The sequence below is a fragment of the Drechmeria coniospora genome, chromosome 02, assembly GCF_001625195.1.
Source record: "Drechmeria coniospora strain ARSEF 6962 chromosome 02, whole genome shotgun sequence".
Classification (NCBI taxonomy): domain Eukaryota; kingdom Fungi; phylum Ascomycota; class Sordariomycetes; order Hypocreales; family Ophiocordycipitaceae; genus Drechmeria; species Drechmeria coniospora.
The window spans coordinates 2,665,545-2,687,115 of NC_054390.1; the positions used below are offsets into that span (position 1 = coordinate 2,665,545).

Sequence of the window (21,571 nt, forward strand, 5' to 3'; positions counted from 1 at the left end):
AGGTTCCCTGGGTGCCCTGTACTGTCGTACCTGTATGTAGGTCGACGCCTCCTATTACCACCTACCCACAGTCCGTTGAAGTACCTGCCTTCTTGTTCAGAGTACGGAGTAATACCTATTAGAAGGTTGCTTCGTACTTTGTAACGCATCTTCAATGTATTTGTACATGTAGGTGTAAGTAATACGGAGTACACCTACACCTACTTGTAAGTACTTACTTACATGTACACCTACGTATTGGTATGTCGCTGAGCCCCTCTCCCCCATGTGTGAGGGAAGGGTCCCTAGCCTATAATTGAGCACAACTATACAGAGTGCCGTCTACAGTATACTATAAGGTGCGCTCCATACAGCAGTCACGAGACCAAAGTACAAGTACCTGCTTAGTTCGTATAACTGATGTCACCTGACATGAACTTTAATATTATCCTCTACGGAAAAGAGTATACTATAAACTCATAACAGTAGAACAGACCCAAAATTCCAGGCAGCCTTGTCCACACTCTCACGGTTCTGTCCATTTTGACCACCATCTCACTTCTGTGGTTCATTCAAGGTGGAAGGACCTGATCAGGGCATCGGTCTCATCAAGGGTCATCACCTTGTGGTCTGCCATCTGCTTGATCTTGGCCGTGCTGGAAGTCGGGGTTGGATTGTTAGCGATCTAATCTTGGTGCAGGTAGTCAACATGTACGCTTCCTTGACCTGGTCATCAGTCATCTTCAGGTCAAGCTGGTCAACTCGACTCTTGATAGCATTCCAGCCGGTAGGACTAGATGTAAAGTGCACACTTTGAGTCTTCATTACTTTAGGGTCGTTGCACCACCCGTGTAATAGCTTACTATCTGGATGGTTGTTAGCCCTGAATATGCCGGGGACGAGTAGGATAATTTGCCTTGATAAACCGAAGTCCTCGGGCTTGAGGATCTCATAGGTGGACGGCGAACTAAGGAGATCGCCTTGGCGTGGATACTGACCTGGTACCGCATTATTCAGTACGGAGTACGGTCAGCAGACTTCGCACGTGGGATATACCGTATGTGTGAAGGCGCAAAAACCTACAGTTCTTGTAAGCAACATGGCAGTTGCCGCAGTAAATAAAAGTATAGCACCATACCGGTAATGGGGTTATTAATTGGCGCGTTGATCTCAAGTCGCTGTTAGCTTACAGGTTGGCACGTACCAGAGCCAGTCAGGGAGTAGGATACAGGCGCATGAGCATGCAAGCGGTGCGGCACCTGACGCAGCGAACATCAAGATACAACTCCATGTTGCGCGCCACCAATGTTCCCCCTGGCACAGGTCGTCAGTGTCCAAGTCGGGACTGGTACGATCTGGGCATGGCTCATGAATCTCACGCTAAAAGCCTCGGCCTCGTCAGGACGCTTCGGACCCAAAATGACAAGGAACCCACCCACAGGTTCAGCGAATCTCAGTGTGATTATAAAAATGGAGGTTCGGGGAGAATCTCATCAATAGTCATAATCCCTAATCAACTCGTGGTAGCGTATTTTTTACAATGGCAGTAGTACGGAGCACATGTACTCCGTACGCCGCACAAGCGCTCAACTCGACCGGTGAGACTCCAACCAAACCAACCATTGGCACTGTATGGGTACCTATACGGAGTACTGTAAGGTAAGTACTGTACTTGTAGTCTGTCGGTAGCTACTTAGTCGCCTAGTAACTGCGTTCCCCGTACCTCCACAGCATACGAGCACTACTTGTACTTAAGCTGTACGGGAATCGTACTAGTTGGTATTCCCCAGCAGTTACCTTATTATTTATCAATAATACGCATTAATACCAGCCCGGTACTGACCACATAGGACCTAAGCAGTAGCTTCACAATGCTCCCACAAATTGCAATACATTAGAAGGCGTATCAAGTGTACGGGAGGTATTACTAGGTGCCAGTACGATGCGAGTGCTTACTAAGACGAGAGAAAGCCACAGCTTCACTTCAGCTGACTGCAGGTGCTAGGTACCTAGTACATTGGTAGTATGCACACTAAACTACTGTAGGTACTCGGTACACGTTACACGTACTGTACACGTCCATGTACACCGACCGACAACTATGGTACTAGGTGCCTACTAGGTACCTACTACCTAGGTAGGTAGGCATCCGCTGTTAGCCGTTGGTCACATCAGGCACCGAGGGCTTTCCTTCGAACTGGACGCGCAGGTCGGCACGCATTCCAGAAACTACCAGGTACCTAGTAATGCACGAGGAACTCCTCTGGCCGCTGCGGAACCTCAACGTCCTTCACCCACCTCGGGGAAAGGTCTGTCCATGATGGATTAGTATGATGCTCTCCTCTCTCTTCTCGTGAGTCCACCGCAAGTATGCAGTCGCCCCTTACCCATTCGCCCATCGGCTGCTTTTGCAGCCCAAAGTAGTCCGGAAACGCCTGAGCCCATGCATCTACGCACCGCCGCAAAAGGAAAATGTTCGCGCAACGAAACGAAGGCTCGCTTCGGTGTCGTCACTGATCCTTGGACCGCATCTTCTTGAGCCGCGTCGCGCCTTCGAACAGTCCTCGGTCGACGGCGGCGGCGACGGTGAGGGTGCCGCCGACGATGGCGCAGAGCCCGGCGAGGAACCCGAGGAAAGTCTTGGGCTGCTCCTCCCGATTGATGACCTTCATCGGGGAGATGTCCTGCGCGGCATGTTAGCTCCGTCCCCGTCTCGGCGACAAGGTGTTCGTTGGATGCTCACGTAGGAGAAGAAGACGCCGGGTATGCCTCCCCGCGAATGCTGTCGCTCGGCATGCCCTTCCTCCGCGTCGGTCCCTCCGCTGAGACTCCTCTTGTGGCTCGTGACCGAGTACTGGTGCGTCTCGATGCTGCCGTCGTCGGAGCTGTCGGTCATGCCGGGGATCCGCTGCAGGTCTCTGTCCCACCCGAGAGGCAGGTACGAGGTCGGGACGATCTTGACAAAGTACATGTAGTTGAAGTTGGAGTCGTTGGTCTCCTGAACGACGCCGTCGAGCGGATTGAGATGGTGGTTCGTCCAGGGCGTCGACTTGGCGCTGCCCAACTTCTGCTTGACGTGCTCCGGCAGCTGAGGTCCGAAGCGGAGCTGGTGGATGGTGTGGGTGAAATCGTGCGACTGGCCTTCGGGCACGTCCCAGTAGTTCTTGAGGTCATGGACGTGCATGTTGCCGTTGCTGAAGCTGCGGCCGGGCGCAAGATGAAAGTTGCCGACGACCTTGTTCACCTGCAGGCCACCCTCGATACGGCAACCCTCGGCTCTCTCGCGGTCCAGCTTCTCGGCGTAATGCTCCCGCTCGCACTGCTCGACGCCCTCGCCCCTGCCGAAGGCCCAACCTTCGGCCGAGTAGGCCTCGCGAACCTCGGAGCAGGTGTTGCAGCAGTTGGCCTTTGTCGCCGTTGCCGGCGCCGTAGCGCCGTAGCATTCGCCGCAGTAGTTGGGGTCCATGTGCTTCGCCGTCTCGTCGTGGAGGGCGAGAGATTTCACGTCGATGATGCCGCCTCCCTGGGATTGAGGTTGGAGCCGGACCTTGTTGACTCCGTGGGCCACGCCGTGCTGCTGCTCGCCAGAAACATCCATGACGTCGAGGCTGATCAGCTCGCAGGGCACTTTGGGGAAGGTGATGTTGAGGTGGATATCCATGCGCTCTCCTGGTCGAGCGTGTTAGTCGGCCGATTGGTGCTTCGCTCACCACCAAGCATGCAAGCATGGACGTTACCTCGGCCCTTGTCTACCACCAGCTCAGGGTGTATCTCGATTCGACGATAGTCCAACCATTCTCCCCAGGAGAGGACGACGACGACGATCAGCGAGATGATTGTGATGACACCGCCGCTCGTCGTCCGGATTCGCGCCTCATCGACCGTCTTGGTGAAGGCATCGAGCCGTGTGAACCTGGATCTGGGCGTCATAGCGCAGGACAGGTACTCCAGCCGTCAATTCCGTTGTTCTGTCGAGCCGCCGCCGTGTCGTTTCAAGGCCAATAGTTGTCTGTCTTTTTTCGCCCGCGCTATGAGGCGGGAAACGGGTCGTTGCAACCAAGGGTCAGGAATACACTTGTATACAACAGATAAGTGCAAGACGAGAGACGAGAAATAAGAGGGCCTGGGGACGGGTCGCAAGGGAATAGAGCAATCGATTGCTCGATGCGGTCGGCAATGGCAAACGTCGTAAAGGCCACCGTCGCTAGTACAAACCGGAGCGTTGGCGACGGAGCTCATTCCCCAGCCGGCCCAGGCCCAGGTGGTCGGTACCCGAAAAAGTACCTCCAACGGCATTTCTCGTGGCGTGGGTTGGATTCCGGCGGTTCGGCGAAACTCCGGCAAGTTTAAAAAAAATGCGTGCTGTAATATGCAGTATTACTGGTACGGATAAGTACTGTAGTAATCATTATTCCATACTCTGTACTCCGTACTCCGTACTTACTCGGTACTCACTGTACAAGTAATACTGCAAGTGCTGTACAATACTCCGCACTTGTACAGTACGGAGTACGGTAGATGTACCGTTTACTAGTACGTAAGCGTCTTAGAGGTACTAATAATGCATTTGAGTAAGTAATTGTACCGGAGTAAGGACGGAGTACGGAGTACAACGACAAGGGTTTATTGGTGCTGTCTTTGCATCACGACTGATTTACAACACTTCACGCGTATCATTCTACTTGAATGATATCCAACGCACCCAATTGACTTGCCACATGGGCATTGGGCCTTGCTCAACGTCGTTGGCCGTGAATTATAATAATGAAACCCAATGAACTACTCCGAAAGGAGGAGTAGTTTACTTTTGCCATCGCTCAAGCTCGTCAATTCATCCAAGTGGACTCCCGTTTCCCCACTCTTCAACTCGTGAGGTCCAATTAAATCCAGCGAGGCTAGCTCCGATATTTCGCAGTGCTGAGAGAGTTCCAACTTCTACTCCGTAACTGCCTGCCTACCATCGTGCATCTCGCCATCCCCCTTCGCGCTCATCCCTCAAACCCCCTTCTGTCTCCTCCAAATACAGTGGCGGCGGAGTCTTCTCCTATAGCAAGGCCTCGGCATTTCAAGCCTCACGCTCTCGACTTGTAATACCCACATTCCCGAGCAGTGAACACGCATCTCCTGCGACGGGATAGGGGATCTGGGTTCTCATCATGTCGACCAGGCCACCGTCCCGCGTCGTTTTTGTCGGCAACATTCCCTACGGTGCGTCGATTCTCCCTCTTCCCACCTCTACATCTGCACTCATACTGAGAATTATATGCAGGCTTGTCCGAGGAGCAGATCACCGATATCTTCTCCAGTGCCGGAAAAGTCGAGCGCTTCCGCCTTGTCTATGACTCCGAGTCCGGCCGTCCCAAGGGATTCGGCTTTGCAGACTATCCCGACACAGGTGGGATGCAGTCCATGCGACCAGACCCCTTTTCTTCCCAACTGACACCAATTGTGTACAGACTCGGCCGCTTCTGCTGTACGCAACCTAAATGACTACGAAATCATGGGTCGGAAACTTCGCGTCGACTTTTCGAACGAGCAAAGGAGCGGTGACGATGACAACCACCCGGTATGGTGTCCTCCTAGTATGACGTTGGCGATAGTGCTTTTTTCATTCTGATTCTCCCTAGGCTTCCTCGGCGACAAACCCGCCCGCAGTGAACAGCAGCGGCTTAGCGTCGTATGGATCCCAAGCGAGCTCTCTGCCTACGCTTCCAGCTGGCAAGGAGATCCCCTCAGGTCTGACGTGTACGGATGCCATCTCCCGAACCCTCAACACCCTCCCCCCATCCCAGCTGCTAGATATTCTTGGTCAAATGAAGGCGCTCGCTTCATCCGATCCCCAGAGAGCGACCGAGCTTCTCCAGCAAGCCCCTCAGCTCACCTACGCCGTTTTCCAAGCCCTATTGCTCATGGGCCTCGTCTCTCCCGAGGCCATTCAATCAGTCTCCGAGCCCGGTGCGCCCCAAACACAACAACCCGTCGCCAGCTTTCCCACAATACCCGGTTACCCGGCCGCCAACAACACACCCCCAGTTGGTGCCGTGCCATACGCACCACCCCCAGCACAAGCGCAGCCTTATGGCGCACCCGCGCCTCAACCTGTGGCCGGGCCGGACACAGATGCTCTACTACGACAGGTCATGGAGCTTCCTCAGTCGCAGATCGATTTACTCCCCGAGGCAGAGAGGCAGCAAATTCTCGCACTCAGGGCGTCATATATTGGTCAGCAGCGGAGGTGATGACAGGGCAATTAGTCAAACAACATGCGGCCACGGTCTAAAAGTGGCAAAACCATGTTATTCTCTTGCTCCGCTATCGTCTGCCATCGATCGAATGAACCCTTTGGAAGGACGCTCCAAATGACCACACGGTCCCTGGGCACATCCATCAGCCCGTAGCTGTGGTCGGAGGAACGAAAGGGTCAAGACAACTCGGTAGTTCAAGGTGAAATGCTATCTGCAACGGCACCATTATGGGCACAGAAAACGGCCAGGATCTGGGGGAATCTGCCGAAGAACATGCGCTCTTGCAACCTTCATGCACGCCTGCGACGCAACGAAAGAGAGAATGGCGTAATGAGTATCAAGCCGCCGTTGGAGGGAGGCCAATCTGGATGCATTTCGTAGGCCTACTTCCAGTAGTCCACTTTTGTACAAGTATTAACTTCAAAATATCGCGTTGCGACTTAAAAGTGCATTCTCAATCTTCCCTTGGCAGTACGCCAACCAGCTCTCGGCACAAGCTGTGAATGGCCAACGTATTTAAAACAGATAAATTGGCTACCTAATTACTATGTTGAAGTGCGAGGGAGATTTCTGGCGCCCGAGATGCGTCCAAATGAATCCGCTATGTCCATATGTGTCCCCTGAGACAGGGCAACGACGTTTCAACTATACAATCTTGTACACTCTCTTCGCAATCAGATAGCATACGAGCCCAAAGAAAAACAGGCCTGCGGTGATCCAGACAAACCAGGCGAGGTCCCCTTCGTACTCCTGACCAGGGACCCAGACATTCATGCCCCACAGGCCGGTGATGATGTTCATTGGTAAGACAATGGTTCCAAGAACGGTGAGCTTGCCGAGGACATCAGCCGTCTGTTCCTGTCGCTCGTTCATGCGAATGTTGATCTGGGCTAGATAATTGCCATGTGATCGAGCCAAAATTCTGGAAGAGTCAGGTTAGCATTGCGTCAGGGGACAAGGGGCGAGTGGCCTACTTCTCATAATGGCCAAGGTTAGACGTCATGGTGATAATGTGGTCCTGGATATCGCCGAGGTAGAGCCCAATCTCCGACCTTGGCGCTACTTCCCAACGCTCATTGCAGCGCTTTGCAAATCCCTTGATAACATCGGCCTTGTTGCCGAGCAAGCGGTACAGGCTCATGACTCGCTTTCTGCAGTCACCGACGCGGCGCAGCATGTCACTCGAGTCGACCATGGCAGTGCCCTCATCGTGCTTCGGTGCCTGTTTCTCGTCCGCGGGGCTCTTATTGGGAGACGAGTGGAGCTTGAGGATATTGTCATCGATTTCGTCGACCTCGTCCTCGATGTTCTGGATCAAAGGCTGGAAGACGTCGGTGATGTCGTCGATGATGGCGTACGATATCCAGTCGGATGACAGAATTAAATAGTCTCTGAGTTGTCGGATACGCCGACGAACGTTGGCAGGATGAGGCGTCATAGAGAAGTGGAAGCTGAGGACGCCTTCTCGGAAGACGACAACGTACATGTTGACGGGCTCAAGGTAGTTGTCACTGTTAACGTCCTGGTCAAATGTGCGGTAGTTGACAAAGTAGTAGTGGCGGAACAGCTCAACCTTCTCGCGCGCCTCTTGCAGCATGATGTCTTCGGCGCTCAGAGGATGAATGCCGAATGCTTTGGAGATGACCTTCATTTCATCCTCGGTCGGGCAGAGAACGTCTAGCCACCAGACCGGTCTGTCGCCGTACCGCACCGGCTTCGGCGTTGGTGGTGTTGTGTCACATCCGACCTGGGGCGACCCCCCGGGGGGCGCGCTATCGTCGGGGAACTTGATTTCGATCGGCGTTGGCGTGACATGGTCGGATGTGGCGGCGGCCTCTCGAACTGGAGATGCTAGCCTCTCTCGATGAGAATCCTCAACCGATGGCTGCCGAGTCGATATCCTGGACTCGACCTCACCACCGGCTGAGGGACGAGATTGGCCGAGGATCGATCTCGAATCTTCGTCATCGTCGTCGCTCTCATCGTCCGAAAGCACTCTGGGATCCGGAATGAACAATTCCCTAAAGTCACTACCCGGCTGGACAAGCTCGGAGATCGTCTGGCTATGGATGGTGCTCTGGAACTCCTCGTTGAAATAGGTGAACCGGTAAGGGGTCTCTTCGTCGGTCCGGAACCAGCCCTTCCTGACGGGACGGAGGCGCCCGTTGATGAGCTGCGGTTCGGTGATCTTCTTGACGCGGACCTCCTCGCAGCGATCTTCCTTTTCGAAATGCCTCCACTCCTCCAGCACGGACAAATCCGGCCACTGGACCCGTCGGCGACGCCCTCGGTATTGATGCAGGCCCGCATCCTGGGTGTGTGTCTCTTCCTCGTCGCCGATGTCCGACATGCCGGGTCCCGGGAAGCAGACGTCGCCGACGGCCTCGGTCATTCTCCGGGTTGGGTCCCGCATAGGCCTGTCGGTGTCGGAGAGCGACACATGATCGTGGATGGAGCGACAGGGGCTGCCGTTGAGCGAGATTTCGTCCCTGATCATGACGTCGCCAAAATTGACATCGGATCGGTCCATTCCGCCATAGGTGGGGGATCCAGGTACCGAGGGGGGGTGGTTGACGTCGTATCGATCTTTGGTACCGAGAGCGGCCGTCAGCCGGGTCCTCGAGGACCTACTGGACGCCCTACGGCTGAGGTTGCGCGTTGCCCGAGAGTCGCTCGCACCATAGCCGGAGAAGTTGGTGGGCGATGCTCGGTACGTGGTCGACTCTTGCAGCAGAGGTGCCGTTTCATCGAGTGTGTTCGGCTCGGCGTCGTCGTCGCCGCTATTCGCCGTCTGCATCGACCGGAGACGGCTGGCCTGCGTCGTGGAGAAAGGATTATGGAAGGCACCACCACTAATGGCTGCGGTTGACTGTCGGCGGACACGCATAAACTTCTGCTCCCTGGACAGATATTAGCAGCGTGTACAACCCCAACGATGGGAGGGACGGCGGGAGCAACGACGGGAGCGTCTCCTGGGCATACCTGTGATCTAACAGTGCCTCGCTATCGATGCTCGTCCCGCTGATGTTGCTGTTCGGCAGCTGGTAGAAACCAGCGCCCGGCTCCTGCATCTCGTCATGGCTGTCCTCGGCAAGGGCTGCAAAACTCTTCCTCCTCGACCGCTTCTTCTTGCCGCCGCGATGGCCCTTTCGCTTTCTTGTCTGTGAACGAGACTTCGGGTCGGACGATGTGTCTGGGGACGCTGGCGGTGGTGCGGCAGCTCCTGGCGAAGCCGACGAAGATGGATGGCCGCTCATGACGGGTATCTCGAGTCTGGAAGTGTGGGGGAGGGCATCGAAACGATTGCTAGCCATTGCCGCAGGGCACCCTCGGTAGTTTGACCGCCTCAGCCAGGCATGTATGAAGGGTCACGGGTGGGATGGCTGACGATGGCGAAGCAGAGAGAGGATGGCAGAGGCACAATATTTGCCTTGGACTGCCCGCCAACGCCCGTGTATCACTTGCAAGCCCGAGCCAGAGTACTATCCAATCGCAGGGCAGTGAGTCAGTGATGTCAGTGCTGGCCAGGGAAAATAGCGGCAAATGGACAGTAGAATGCCTGGTTCCTTTGGTTCTAGTGGTAAGGTAGCTATTACTTAGTACGTCTTGCGCTGTCGTAGGCGTTGCGCCCGGCCCCCCGATACGCTGACCTCAGGCGGCTCGAGGGGCGAAGTCTCCGCTGTGGCTGCCGGCGAGGTCCGTGATTGGACCTTAACCTGGCAAGGTTTCTACGCACCAAGTACCTAAGTATTATGGAGGACAGTACTGTACATGGACATGTAAGGAGTACATCTGCAATTCACATTGATTACGCTGCATCACCATGGTGAAATATTGTCCAGTAATACGGAGTACGGAGTACATACGGAGTACATGCAAGCACATATCGACGCAGGATGCGGATGATCTCGACAAGAGCTCAAGGAGAAGAAAATAACCGTTCCGGTGTCCGTGCTCTCATGTCAACAACGGTCCGCTTAGCTCAGAGGTTTGTTTGCGGCATCGTGCTGTCGTGCTTCGGGCACCATTCACAATGGGTGAAAGCCTTACGGATGGTTGTCATACACAACTCCGCACGGTACTTCGTACAAATATTCGACCACATGGTATGTGTAGCTAACTACGCCTACAGTGTAAGACATTATTTGTACGTCCTACGATATCGACTCTGGACTACTACGCTTCCCAAACGCCCAAGCACTTACGGAGTGCAAAGCATGCACGTCCCAAAGCCGCCCATCCTTCCCCTCATACCACCGCCGTGGCCGCTCCAAAATCCCACAGCCTGACCATTAGGCTGTCCGGAGCTGCAGCCGGATCCCCCTGAGGCATAAAGACCTTCTTGGGAATATGGAATTCGACAACGGGCGCCTTCTTGACCTCCCTATCCAGCTCTGCATCCAAGAGCTAGGAAACAGTTAGTGCAAAATGGCATCCACGGTGATGAGAATTACATACCGTGGCATAAGAGTGGTCCAGAAAGTCTTCCATGTTGTACGACTGCTTGGTGAACTGCTCGGATACAATCTTTGCAATCGTCGCGACGTTGGGATGGTAGTGCGACTGCAGCTGCACAAGCTCCCAGAGGCAGCTGTCGATAGCCTTGGTCTCCATGGGATCTGCTTCGTCTGGCAAAAATGGATCCTCAAACCCGTTTTCTTGCATCGCCTTCCTCTCTTCGGGATCGCGTGTCGTCCGGTGAAGCATAAAGGTGCAAGTAGGATGGCGCTTGAGGAGGTTGTACATCCATGGGATGGCAAACGCAATCGCGCTTGGGGGGGCGTTGAGCGCGAGTCGTGAAAGACGCTTGAGGAAACTAGCGACGAGACTGGCAGGTAAATGAGTCGACGCCAAGAAGGTATCTAGCAGTCGGAAGAAGCGAGACCGATGCTTGGAATGCAGGACGTCGCGATCCATGAGCGAGTACAGTTTCGGGTAGAAGGACGGGTAGTCGAGGTTGCGCTCTTGTATCAGATAGAAGACGCCGGACAGCGCCAGCAGGGACATGGAACCGCCGGCGTGATAGCAGCTCGTAAGAAAGTCGGCGAGCAGCTCAGGTTTCGTGAACCACGGTGCAATGATGGTGGAAATAACGTCTAGTATGCGCTTTTGGTGCTCCTTTGCATCCGCAGCACCCATTAATGCCAACCAGGCTGCTTGTCCCTGTTTCTTGTGTTGAACAACCGACCGCAGAGGGTGTGACTTCAACTTCGGTCGGGGCACGTAAAAGTCTTCGAGTTCTTCAGCCGTTTCGGGCACGCCATCTAACGCGGAGATGAGGGAGAAGACTCGGACAAAAAGGGCACCGTCTTCATTTGCAATGCTTTGCATAGCGGGCCTGGGAATTGTCAGCAAAACATCGCAGCTGCATTGGGTAGAGTGGCGAGCTCACTTGATAGATTTGAATGTAAAGTATCGTATGTCGTCGTACTGCTCTGCATACTCTTCAATAAATGCGCTCCTTACGCCTTCATTGTCAGACGCGATGATGGCTCGAACAATATTTTCGATAAAGGCCGTGGGGAACGAATAGGCGTCCTTGTCGGAGAGGTGCTCGCCCTCAGCCTTGAGTATCCTCATGCAGAGGGTCAGCGCCGTCACGGCAAGGTCCTCATCCGTCATCAGATTCAGCAGCACAGATTTGTATTGCGTCAACTGATCCCTCAACCAGCCAACAACAACTCCCTCCCTCTCAGACTGAGACTTTTTAAAGATCAGAGAGCCTTGAGCCAGAAGCCGCACAAAGATACGGCAGAGCGCTACAGTCGCCACCATAGATTCCTCGCTTTCATCCTCGGCGCTTCGGAGCAAGAGTGTGATGTCGTTGTAGTTTTTCCTTGATTCGAGGATTCCTTGTTCCATCAGGAGGATTTTGCTGCTTGCGTCGTCATTTTCGTCACTTCCAGACGACCGTCTTCGCTTTGTGGGTTTCTCTACCAAGGAGACTCTCTTGCGTTTGGACCCTTCCCCGGCCATGGTGTGGGTAGGTTCGAGTGTGGACGACGACTGATCGCTATGGGGGGTGAGATGAAATAATTGGACGTACTGATAGAATGAGCTAGTCGAAATTGTCGATCCTGGGCTGGGCTCTCGTTGATTGGAGTCTTGCCAAATTTTATCATATATTCAGGCGCAGCAAATTGCATGCGGCAGATGAAAGGTTACCCCGATTTCATCTCGAGATAATACGGAGTAGTATGTAAAAGTTGCTCGGCGACATGGAATTAGAGGCGCCATGCCCCACAATTCTGCGGAATAAGAGAAACGGGTAAACTACGGTTAGTGGGGCACGACAAGCTCCAGCGTAACTCGTAACGTGACTTTTGGTTGGCGATGCCGAATTAGCGCGATAAAACCTCACCTCACCACTGCAGCCGAGCAACGTCAAGTGTTCGATACCCCATTCCAAAATCATCTCGCAATGGCTTCCCGCTTGGCGCGCAGCGCTGTCGGTACGTTGAGCCGTCTCCGGAATTGTCATAGTTGCAGAATTGGCTTCATTGGAGTGTCTTGCGCCGCCTACGGACTGCATATTGACGGGCGGACACCTGTCTGACCCGAACTAACTGACTGACCCCCTTCTCGTGCAGGCGCTTCCCTTCTCCGACCTACCATCGCCAGCCGAGTCCTCCCTGCCCTGTCGTCGGTCGCCACCTCCCGAAATGCCAGCAACGTACCCGCCGAGGAGCCCAAGAAGAAGGCTCAGAGCATCATCGACTCCCTCCCGGGAAGCAACCTGCTCTCGAAAACGGCCATCCTCAGCAGCGCCGCCGGTCTCAGTGTCTACGCCATCAGCAATGAATACTATGTCATGAACGAGGAGACTGTCGTCGCCGTCTGTCTGCTCGCTGTTTGGGGCGGCATCATCAAGTACGGTGGTCCTGCGTACAAGGAATGGGCCGAGAGCCAGAACGAGAAGATCAAGAACATTCTCAACAGTGCTCGTGCCGACCACACCGAGGCCGTCAAGACCCGCATCGAGGATGTCAAGCAGATGGGTGGCGTCGTCGATATTACCAAGAGCCTGTTCCAGGTTTCCAGGGTACGTTCCTGATGTGCAACTGCATGAATGATTTTGGAGGGAACCTTGGAATGGGGGGAGGGGGAACACCCGTGTTGACTTCGATGCTAGGAAACCGCTACCCTTGAGGCTCAGGCCTTCGAGCTCGAGCAGCAGACCGCTCTGGCCGCCGAGGCCAAGGCCGTCCTCGACTCCTGGGCACGCTACGAAGGCCAGGTCAAGCAGCGACAGCAGCAGGAGCTGGCCGCCTCCATTATTGCCAAGGTTCAGAAGGAGCTGGAGAACCCCAAGGCCCTGCAGCAGATTCTGCAGCAGAGCGTGGCTGATGTTGAGAGTACGCTTCACCCTTTCCATTTGCATCGACGATCGGTAATTGCTAACAAACCAACAGGGATTGTCTCCTCCAAGGCCCAATAAGGGACCGGCACTAGACTAGTCAGGTTATAAGGTCGCTACATTTCCTTTGTTCCAACCACCTGTGCACATACAGACAGCACCTGTTCCTTAGCCTACAAATCGACACGCTAATCCTCTTGCACTCGCACAACTGGCGTATTGTTTCTACTCATCATGTGATTTCCATGGACACCTTGCTGTTGCTGAGACGATTTCCAAGTTCGTGCAGACTTTGCCGTGGCAATTTACCCTTGGTACACCACAGTGGCACGTCAATATTACATCCCTGGTGTGGTGTTTAGGAATCGCCATTCATTAGACGGCCGAAAAGTTCATTGTAAAATTTACAACTGAGCTGGCAGCAGCTCTGAAAAACAATATCCAGGACACCACATGACAAATGAAACTCCGTAGCACTCTAGCTCTTTGGCAATCAACCACGGACTGCCCTGCTGTCTAATAAAATGGCCGCGGCTCCTCCCACTTCCTCGTTTCCATCACCTGCGTGGCCTCAGCCTCTGGCGACTCCGGCTTCACTTCTGGAGCCCACGATACTCGACCACTGCGCCGTCTCCTTGCACCATCGCCCTTGGTAGGACCGATCCACTCCCAGGCACGTCCAACTTCGCCGTTCCGGCCTTCTCGCTGGCTAGTCCGGACGTTGCTGTTCAGCTCCACGACAGCCCTCACCCTCTGCCATATCCTCTCCCGCTCCGCCAGGGAGTGAATGGTTCGCAACACATCGTCTCTCAAGTTAGGCAGAAACAGCCACGGGTCATCAAGATCCTCCTCGCCCAGTTCCTTCTGGTTCGCAAGTCGGCCCAATACGGACTCGACCAGGTTGGGAATCCGAGCAGAGGTGGCCAAGTGGCGGCGATATCGAGCACGTAGGTAGAAGATGGCAAGCGACAGCAACATCAAGACTCCAGCTGGGAGACGATATCTTGCCAGTCCAAGTCGGAGAGTTCGCTTGATCGCGCAGGTGAGCGGAAGGCGAGCGAGAGAGGTGGACGCGAGGCTTCGGTTTGAAAAATGGGAGGAATCGGGCGTTCTGTTGGTTGTGCGATAGATCTGTTAGTGTTCGAGTCAGAAATTTTGGATCTGTGACAGGCCGGGACTGCTTTGGTGGGTGGCATGACAAACAAAATTTGACGTCGACTTACTCGGTGCTCAGAATCTCGACCTCGACCTCCTCTCTAGCAGTGACCTCGCCAATGGCATCCTTCCAGAGTTCATCAAACTCTTGGCTATTTAACCTCTTGCTGCGCTTCTTACTGACGCTTTCCTTGAGGTCCTGCTCGGCGATCGCTGGCGAATTCTCGGGCTGCCCAGCGTCGTCAACTAGTTCGCCGCACTCAAACTTGGCTCGACGCTCCCTGAGCTCCTCAACAGCCTTGTCGGCGACGGCCTTGACCCGACGAGCTTTCTCGCCATCGGGCTCACACGACGGCGCCAGTGGGACCAAGCCACCTAGCGACAGGGGGTGGGGCTTCAGGATGAAGTCCTTTTCGCACCGAATGGAAAGGTCCTGATAACAGTAGGCGTGGGGAGGACATTGCTCGCACTCAGGCTTGATGAAGGGCAAGAGGAAGTCGGGAACGCGGACATCAGGGGGTAGCAGCTCCGTTGCCTGCCGGCCGAGTCCACAATAGCCGACCGCAATCTTTTCTTGTCGGTACCACGCTCCGTAGGCAGATAGCAGCGCCATGAAAAGGACAAGTAGAGGTGTACCAAAGCTCGTCTGGCGCCTAGATTTGGAAGGAGGGCTCCGGGGAACAATGTGCAGGCCCCCCTCGCTCGCTGCCGCTTCCAGCTCCAGCTGCTCGTCCGGCGTGAACTCTTCGCCGGGTTCCAGCACGTCCTCGGGCGTGTGAGAGCGCAACCTGGGTACTGGAATTTGCAAGGGTGCACTGACTTGTCTCCGATCATAGGTGCCACTGGTCTGACGTCGGGACGACGATGCGCTCTGGGCCACGCCTGCACCCAGTGTCCGCCGTCTATTGGTAGGAGTCTTGACCGCTGGCGGCGAGCTGCCGCTTTGAAAGGGGTTATCATCTGTAAAGACGTTTTCGTCCTGCAGTGCGACGACGGTGCTGTCATCAGTGACCGATCGTTCCTCCTCGGGTTCGGATTCGAATTCTGGTAGTATCTGCGGAGTCACAGTCCGTCGGCTTCGCCGTGTCGATCGGGAGAAATCAGAGACGGAGACGGTGTCATCTTCGTCGTCCGCATGAGATAGTTGCCTGCTCGTGGATCGCGAGCTACGCTTCCGAGGACTTCGGAGAAGCGAGGCCTCAGCTTCAGCGTCTTCCACTTTGACCTTGGTCTTGGCCGAGCTTTTGCGAGGGGACATTGATCTCCTGGAGGATGTCCGCGGGGCTAGAGGTTCGAAGTCGGCCCAGTTGTTTGTATCCTCGGCACTGCCAGCATTGACGATGCCATAACTCGACCGCTTCGCCCTGGCCTTTTGTGCACGGAGCTTAGGCACCTGCGGAAGCACGTGGTCGACGACAAGCTGCACCAGCTGCGGCTTTTTGGCCGTAGACGGATAGTCGACATGATGCGTGACGAGTATGGAGCGCAAACGTGGGATGGTGACGCTGCGAGGATCAAACCCCTCCTGGAGGTAGTCGTCGGCATCAACCATGATGCGCCGCTTTGTCGACAAGAAGATGGACGTTGACTTTGCTTGACCTGCCTGCACCTTGTAGAACAGGGGTGCTGTGGTGTGCCCTCCGGGACACCCGTGCTCCTTGCGTTTGTCTGTCTGGTGGCAAAAAAAGCTGCTGGCCAATGATGCAAGGTGGGTAGAGGCCGCAGCTGGGTCGCAGACGTGCGAAACTGACTGTCGACAGTGAAACAAATCTGGGAACACGGACTGCAGAGAGGAAAGCCACGTTGGGCACAGAGTATTCCTGAGCGAACTGGAACGCGGACAGGGATGAGTGAGGGTTGGGAAAAATTATTCTGACCTTCGTTGTTCGTTGTTGGCCTGCAGGAGTTGAACCCATAGAGACAGGGGACTTGGCGGTTGTCTGTGGCAACTAGGATAAAAGTGGCTCCATCGCAGGAACCTGGAGCTTTGACCTGCCTATTAAGAGTACGAGGTACATCCGACTGGTACAAGCTCAAACAACTTCCGTGCCCCGTAATTACTTGTACAGGGTAATTATAGCTTGTCAGCCACAGGTGGCGTCACATGGATGTGATAAGGTACGAGGCTGGCTGGCTTGAGGCTCAGTTTACGGAGCAGTCAACTCGCAATCCTCCATCGACAAGATTGTTCTCATCAGGCTAGAAGGCCAAGAGATAATGCCAGCAACAACTCGCAGTCTCATAGCAGGACGTCTATTCGTCTGCCGGAGCTGCTCTTACAGACTCCGCAGTCAGCCGCGGCGGTTTTATTCATCGAAGAAGCAAGAGATTTACGATGTCGTCTGCGTCGGTGGTGGCCCAGCTGGGCTCAGTCTCTTGACAGCTCTCCGTACGTTCCACCCCCCGCCCCGTGCGATGCCGCGCGATGCCATATCTTGTACTCATTCATTGTAATCTCGCAGGGTCTAGTCCCGTCGCCTCCCATCTCCGTGTCGCCCTCGTCGAGGCGCAGGACCTATCCAAGCCTGCCACTTATTCCCCTTCGCCGTCCGAGTACTCGAATCGCTGCAGCTCCCTCACGCCAGCCTCGGTCGAGTTCCTCAACACCATCGGAGCATGGGCGCACATTGCCCGCGATCGCATACAAGAGTACGGCGAGATGCAGGTTTGGGATGGGCTCACCGATGCGCGTATCGAGTTCAACTGGCCCCATGGGTCTAGTCCTCGAGCCATCGCCTACATGGCGGAAAACCTGAACCTTACTTCAGCCCTCCTGAAGAGGCTCAACGAGTTGGGAGGTGTGGATGTCTTTGACAACACAAAGGTGGACGAGATAGTACTGGGGGAGGAGACGGACAGCTTGGACCTCAGAGAGTGGCCTGTCGTCCGTCTCTCCAACGGCAAGTCGTTGGCGGCCCGGCTGCTTGTTGGTGCCGACGGTGCAAGCAGTCCTGTCAGAACGTTTGCCGGCATCGAGAGTCGGGGCTGGGACTACGGCAGACATGGCGTCGTGGCGACCTTGCAGCTTGAAGGCGACGTCCAAACAGCTTTCCAGCGCTTCTTACCCACTGGCCCTATCGCGATGCTTCCGATGCCCGGGAAGCATGCTACGCTGGTTTGGTCGACTACACCGAAGAACGCATCTCTTCTAAAGTCGCTGCCTCCGAAGGAATTCACGGCCATGGTCAACGCTGCCTTCCGCCTCTCCGCCGTTGACCTTGCCTACATGCACACCCAGGCTGCTGGCCAAGACGAGGAATACCGCTGGAGGATGCAACACACACCGGTCGACCTTGAGGTTGTTCCCCAGACCGTCGTCGGTGTTCAAGAGGGTTCGGTGGCCTCGTTTCCCCTCAGACTTCGGCACGCTGATACCTACATCGGCGAGCGCATTGCCCTCGTCGGCGATGCCGCTCACACGATCCACCCTCTTGCAGGCCAAGGCCTCAATCAGGGACAGGCCGATGTCCGAAGCTTGGTCAAGGCAGTCGAGTACTCGGTCACCCACGGACAGGATCTCGGGACGCAGCTGTCCCTCGAGAGCTACAACAGCGAACGATACGCCGCCAACCACGTCCTGCTTGGCGTTTGCGACAAGTTGCACAAGCTATACGCCGTTGAGAGCGGGCCTTTAGTCCCGCTGAGGTCCATAGGGCTGAGGGCCGTCAATGCGCTGTCACCACTGAAGACCTTCTTGATGAACCAAGCCTCTGGGACAGGCGCTCCGGGTTCTTGGCGGCCGACATAGTTTTCCAAGTGTACAGTACTTCTATCGTGTGCATCGCCAACGAAAATGTATATAGCACGAGTCGGTGGGATCATAGAGAAGCTGGTTTCCGCCACAGCGAACGTGATCGAAAACCAGGAGGGGGTCTTGCGATGGAGTATTTACCGTTGTTCTCCCGTCAGCTAAAAAAACTACAAAAGGGAAGCCTATAAAACGACATGTCCTGCCAGCTTGGGATTTTACCGATCGACCTCACCTGAAGTCATGTTAGCGTTTCGCGTCACAGGCTTCAAGCTGATGGAGTACACTTACCAAACACTAGATCCATGGTGCCAATAACGGCGACGGCGTCGGCCAGCAAGTGGCCCTTGCAGACGTGGTCGAAACCACCCAGGTGAGCAAAGCCCGGGGCACGGATGTGGCACCGGTACGGGCGCTCGCTACCGTCGCTGACAACGTAAACACCCATCTCTCCCTTGGGTGCCTCGATGACGGAGTAGGTTTCGCCAGGAGGGACCGCGTAGCCCTTGGTGTAGAGCAGGAAGTGGTGGATGAGAGCCTCCATGTTCTCCTTCATGGCGGTCCGGGGCGGAGGCGAGATCTTGTAGTCTTCCACTCGGACGGGACCGGCGGGCATGTCGTTGAGGCATTGGTGAATGATACGCAGGGACTGTCGGAACTCCTCCATGCGGCACAGATATCGGTCGTAGCAGTCACCGTTGGTTCCGACGGGGACATCGAACTCGACCTTGTCGTAGGCGTCGTACGGCTGACTCTTTCGGATGTCCCATGGAACGCCAGAGCCGCGGAGCATGACACCGGTGAAGGACAGGTTAAGCGCCTCCGCAGCCGAGACGACACCGACACCTCTCAGCCGATCAATCCAAATGCGGTTGTCGGTCAACATTTCCTCCGTTTCGTCGATGCGGTCGCCAAACTGAGTGGCCCACTGGTAGATGTCGTCGAGAAGGCCGACGGGAATATCCTGGTGGACGCCACCGGGGCGGACATAGGCGGCGTGAAGTCGGGCACCGGAGACGCGCTCGTAGAACTCCTACACGACGACGGGGGTCAGTAAAAGGCAAGGGCGAGGGAAAGCGTATCAGGCACGTACCATGAGCTTCTCTCGCTCCTCGAACCCCCACAAGAAAGGGGTCAAGGCACCAACATCCATGGCGTGTGAAAGGACGGACATGAGATGGTTCAGGATTCGGGTGATCTCTCCAAAGAGGGTTCGGATGTACTTGGCGCGGTCGGGAATCTCAATGTTGAGCAACTTCTCGACGGCGAGGGAGAAGCACTGCTCGTTGGTCATCATGGAGACGTAGTCGAGACGGTCAAAGTACGGCAGAGCCTGGAGATAGGTCTTGTACTCGATCAACTTCTCGGTGCCTCGATGCAGCAGGCCGACGTGGGGGTCGGCACGGATGATTTCCTCGCCGTTGAGCTCAAGAATGAGACGAAGCACACCGTGAGCGGCGGGGTGCTGGGGGCCGAAGTTGACAGTATAATGCCTGACCTTTCGGTTGTCGACCGAGTTCTCGAGCGACTTGGTGGAGTCGCCAGACAGAGCTTGTGCCTCGTTCGGATTCGCAAAGTTCTCGTCGACGGGGATAAGCCTCGTGCCGGCAGACACGGGGGTGGCGTACTTGCGGAGGCCGGTGGTGGAGAAGGAACGGATGGCGAGGCTCGTCGTCGGCATGGTCGCCTGTCGCAGGCACAACCGCTTGGCCGCACGGCCAGCTAATCTGTGGAGGGATGCCATCGTGGGAGAAATGTGGGAGGGAAAGGAACCGGAGAAGGAGGGCGAGCGAGGAAGCGGAGGACCCCCGGGGCGAGCCTCTTTCTCAGCGTTCAACGGAGTGCGGTCGGGGGAGGGTTCGAGTCGTCGCCGTGGTCCGATCCCGAAAGCTGCTGGCGTGGCGCTCGAGTCGACGGATGGATGGGGTTGGAATCATGGGATTGGGAAACCTGGGAAGCTTTGGTCGTTGTCGTGGTGGTTGGTGGGTCCGGGGAACATTGTTGTTGCGCGGCGGCCGAGCCAATCGTGGGATGGGGATTATGCTTGGCAAATAGCCCCCTGAGTCCGAGGAGCACCACTTACACCACGACGGCAGGCTTCAACCCAATTGCCTCGAGTGTTTCGATATTCAACGGTCGGTCAATCAGTTGAACATATTCTCTTCTTTGCGATAACGTATTCGAAGACTGTCACGTCATCTACTCAGGTTCCCAAATAAAACTCTTGGCTAGATCCTCATGGTTGTGTCAAGTTGGCCAACCACAACATAGAGCAACCACTGATGAAAGTAGCCCTCGGCCGTGACATGTGGCGTTGCGTTGGGATGATGACATGGGAGAACGTCGAGACTCGTGCCTGCGTCATCACCGATTAGAAGTACCTATTCTAACTGGCGGGGATCTCTTGAAGCGCATCCTCTGCTGCGTTGTTCGGACTCGACACTTCCTCACTTTTCATTCACGAACCCGGCTTCGTAACCAGTATGTACCTTGTGCTCCCCCGGCGGGCCAAGTTTTTTATCAAGGCCAGGTGGTAGCCACCTGGATGAAGAAGGTATGCCATCTGAAGGTCGTATGGAAACGCAGTCCTGTCGCCATCGTCATGCGGTGCAGGGCGAGGCAGCACCGCATCATAGGTACGGAGACAATATTTGGCACTCCTCGGGACATGCGCCTACTATCATCCTCGAGGACATGTCTACCAGGAACAAAAGATGCCCAGGCGATGCTTCATGGCGGGTACAAGCCCCCCGTGCTATGGCGTACGCTTTGCCGTGCTGCCATCGTGCCCACCGGCGCGGACACGCAGCACATGTACGGTGTACAGAATTGCGGCGATGATGATGATGGCAGTGCTTGTGAAATGGGCCACATAGTTAGCATGTACACATGGACGACAAGGTCCCAAATCGCTGGTGTTGAGATGGGTGGCGATGCCTTCACCATCCATCACGGCGAATACAAACTACGCTTTCAGAGGCCCTTGGCAACAGTTCCAAGTTTGCCATGCTTATGTATGACACCAAGCCTAGCTTCGTTCGTCCAAACCTTTTTGTTTGCACGTCTTGATACTCTGTTGCGTCAAGG

At 55.2% G+C, this 21,571-nt stretch overlaps 8 protein-coding genes across 8 annotated transcripts; 3 read left to right on the forward strand and 5 right to left on the reverse strand.

Moving 5' to 3' along the window:
- Nucleotides 1–2,489: 2,489 nt before the first annotated feature.
- On the reverse strand, nt 2,490–3,909 carry DCS_03870 (endoplasmic reticulum-Golgi intermediate compartment protein; the record flags this gene model as incomplete). The annotated part of the gene is made up of 3 exons (XM_040801183.1): nt 2,490–2,663; nt 2,723–3,648; nt 3,717–3,909. 3 exons carry the CDS (start codon nt 3,907–3,909, stop codon nt 2,490–2,492), a joined length of 1,293 nt encoding a protein of 430 aa, XP_040656216.1.
- Nucleotides 3,910–5,135: 1,226 nt separating this feature from the next.
- DCS_03871 (RNA recognition motif containing protein) lies at nt 5,136–6,218 on the forward strand (the record flags this gene model as incomplete). Its single annotated transcript, XM_040801184.1, has 4 exons — nt 5,136–5,187; nt 5,249–5,374; nt 5,436–5,545; nt 5,607–6,218. 4 exons carry the CDS (start codon nt 5,136–5,138, stop codon nt 6,216–6,218), a joined length of 900 nt encoding a protein of 299 aa, XP_040656217.1.
- Nucleotides 6,219–6,869: 651 nt separating this feature from the next.
- On the reverse strand, nt 6,870–9,481 carry DCS_03872 (CorA family metal ion transporter; the record flags this gene model as incomplete). The annotated part of the gene is made up of 3 exons (XM_040801185.1): nt 6,870–7,146; nt 7,199–9,124; nt 9,207–9,481. 3 exons carry the CDS (start codon nt 9,479–9,481, stop codon nt 6,870–6,872), a joined length of 2,478 nt encoding a protein of 825 aa, XP_040656218.1.
- A 991-nt stretch (nt 9,482–10,472) lies between these two features.
- DCS_03873 (ribosome biogenesis protein Noc4) lies at nt 10,473–12,200 on the reverse strand (the record flags this gene model as incomplete). Its single annotated transcript, XM_040801186.1, has 3 exons — nt 10,473–10,631; nt 10,683–11,562; nt 11,617–12,200. 3 exons carry the CDS (start codon nt 12,198–12,200, stop codon nt 10,473–10,475), a joined length of 1,623 nt encoding a protein of 540 aa, XP_040656219.1.
- A 445-nt stretch (nt 12,201–12,645) lies between these two features.
- DCS_03874 (ATP synthase subunit 4) lies at nt 12,646–13,662 on the forward strand (the record flags this gene model as incomplete). The annotated part of the gene is made up of 4 exons (XM_040801187.1): nt 12,646–12,676; nt 12,815–13,266; nt 13,357–13,579; nt 13,637–13,662. 4 exons carry the CDS (start codon nt 12,646–12,648, stop codon nt 13,660–13,662), a joined length of 732 nt encoding a protein of 243 aa, XP_040656220.1.
- Nucleotides 13,663–14,097: 435 nt separating this feature from the next.
- Nucleotides 14,098–16,288, reverse strand: DCS_03875 (uncharacterized protein; the record flags this gene model as incomplete). The annotated part of the gene is made up of 2 exons (XM_040801188.1): nt 14,098–14,692; nt 14,805–16,288. 2 exons carry the CDS (start codon nt 16,286–16,288, stop codon nt 14,098–14,100), a joined length of 2,079 nt encoding a protein of 692 aa, XP_040656221.1.
- An 873-nt stretch (nt 16,289–17,161) lies between these two features.
- On the forward strand, nt 17,162–18,484 carry DCS_03876 (ubiquinone biosynthesis monooxygenase COQ6; the record flags this gene model as incomplete). Its single annotated transcript, XM_040801189.1, has 1 exon — nt 17,162–18,484. The coding sequence occupies one exon, from the start codon at nt 17,162–17,164 to the stop codon at nt 18,482–18,484; it is 1,323 nt and encodes a 440-aa protein (XP_040656222.1).
- Nucleotides 18,485–18,702: 218 nt separating this feature from the next.
- On the reverse strand, nt 18,703–20,228 carry DCS_03877 (NADH-ubiquinone oxidoreductase 49 kDa subunit; the record flags this gene model as incomplete). The annotated part of the gene is made up of 3 exons (XM_040801190.1): nt 18,703–18,719; nt 18,776–19,517; nt 19,578–20,228. 3 exons carry the CDS (start codon nt 20,226–20,228, stop codon nt 18,703–18,705), a joined length of 1,410 nt encoding a protein of 469 aa, XP_040656223.1.
- Between the last annotated feature and the right edge of the window lie 1,343 nt (nt 20,229–21,571).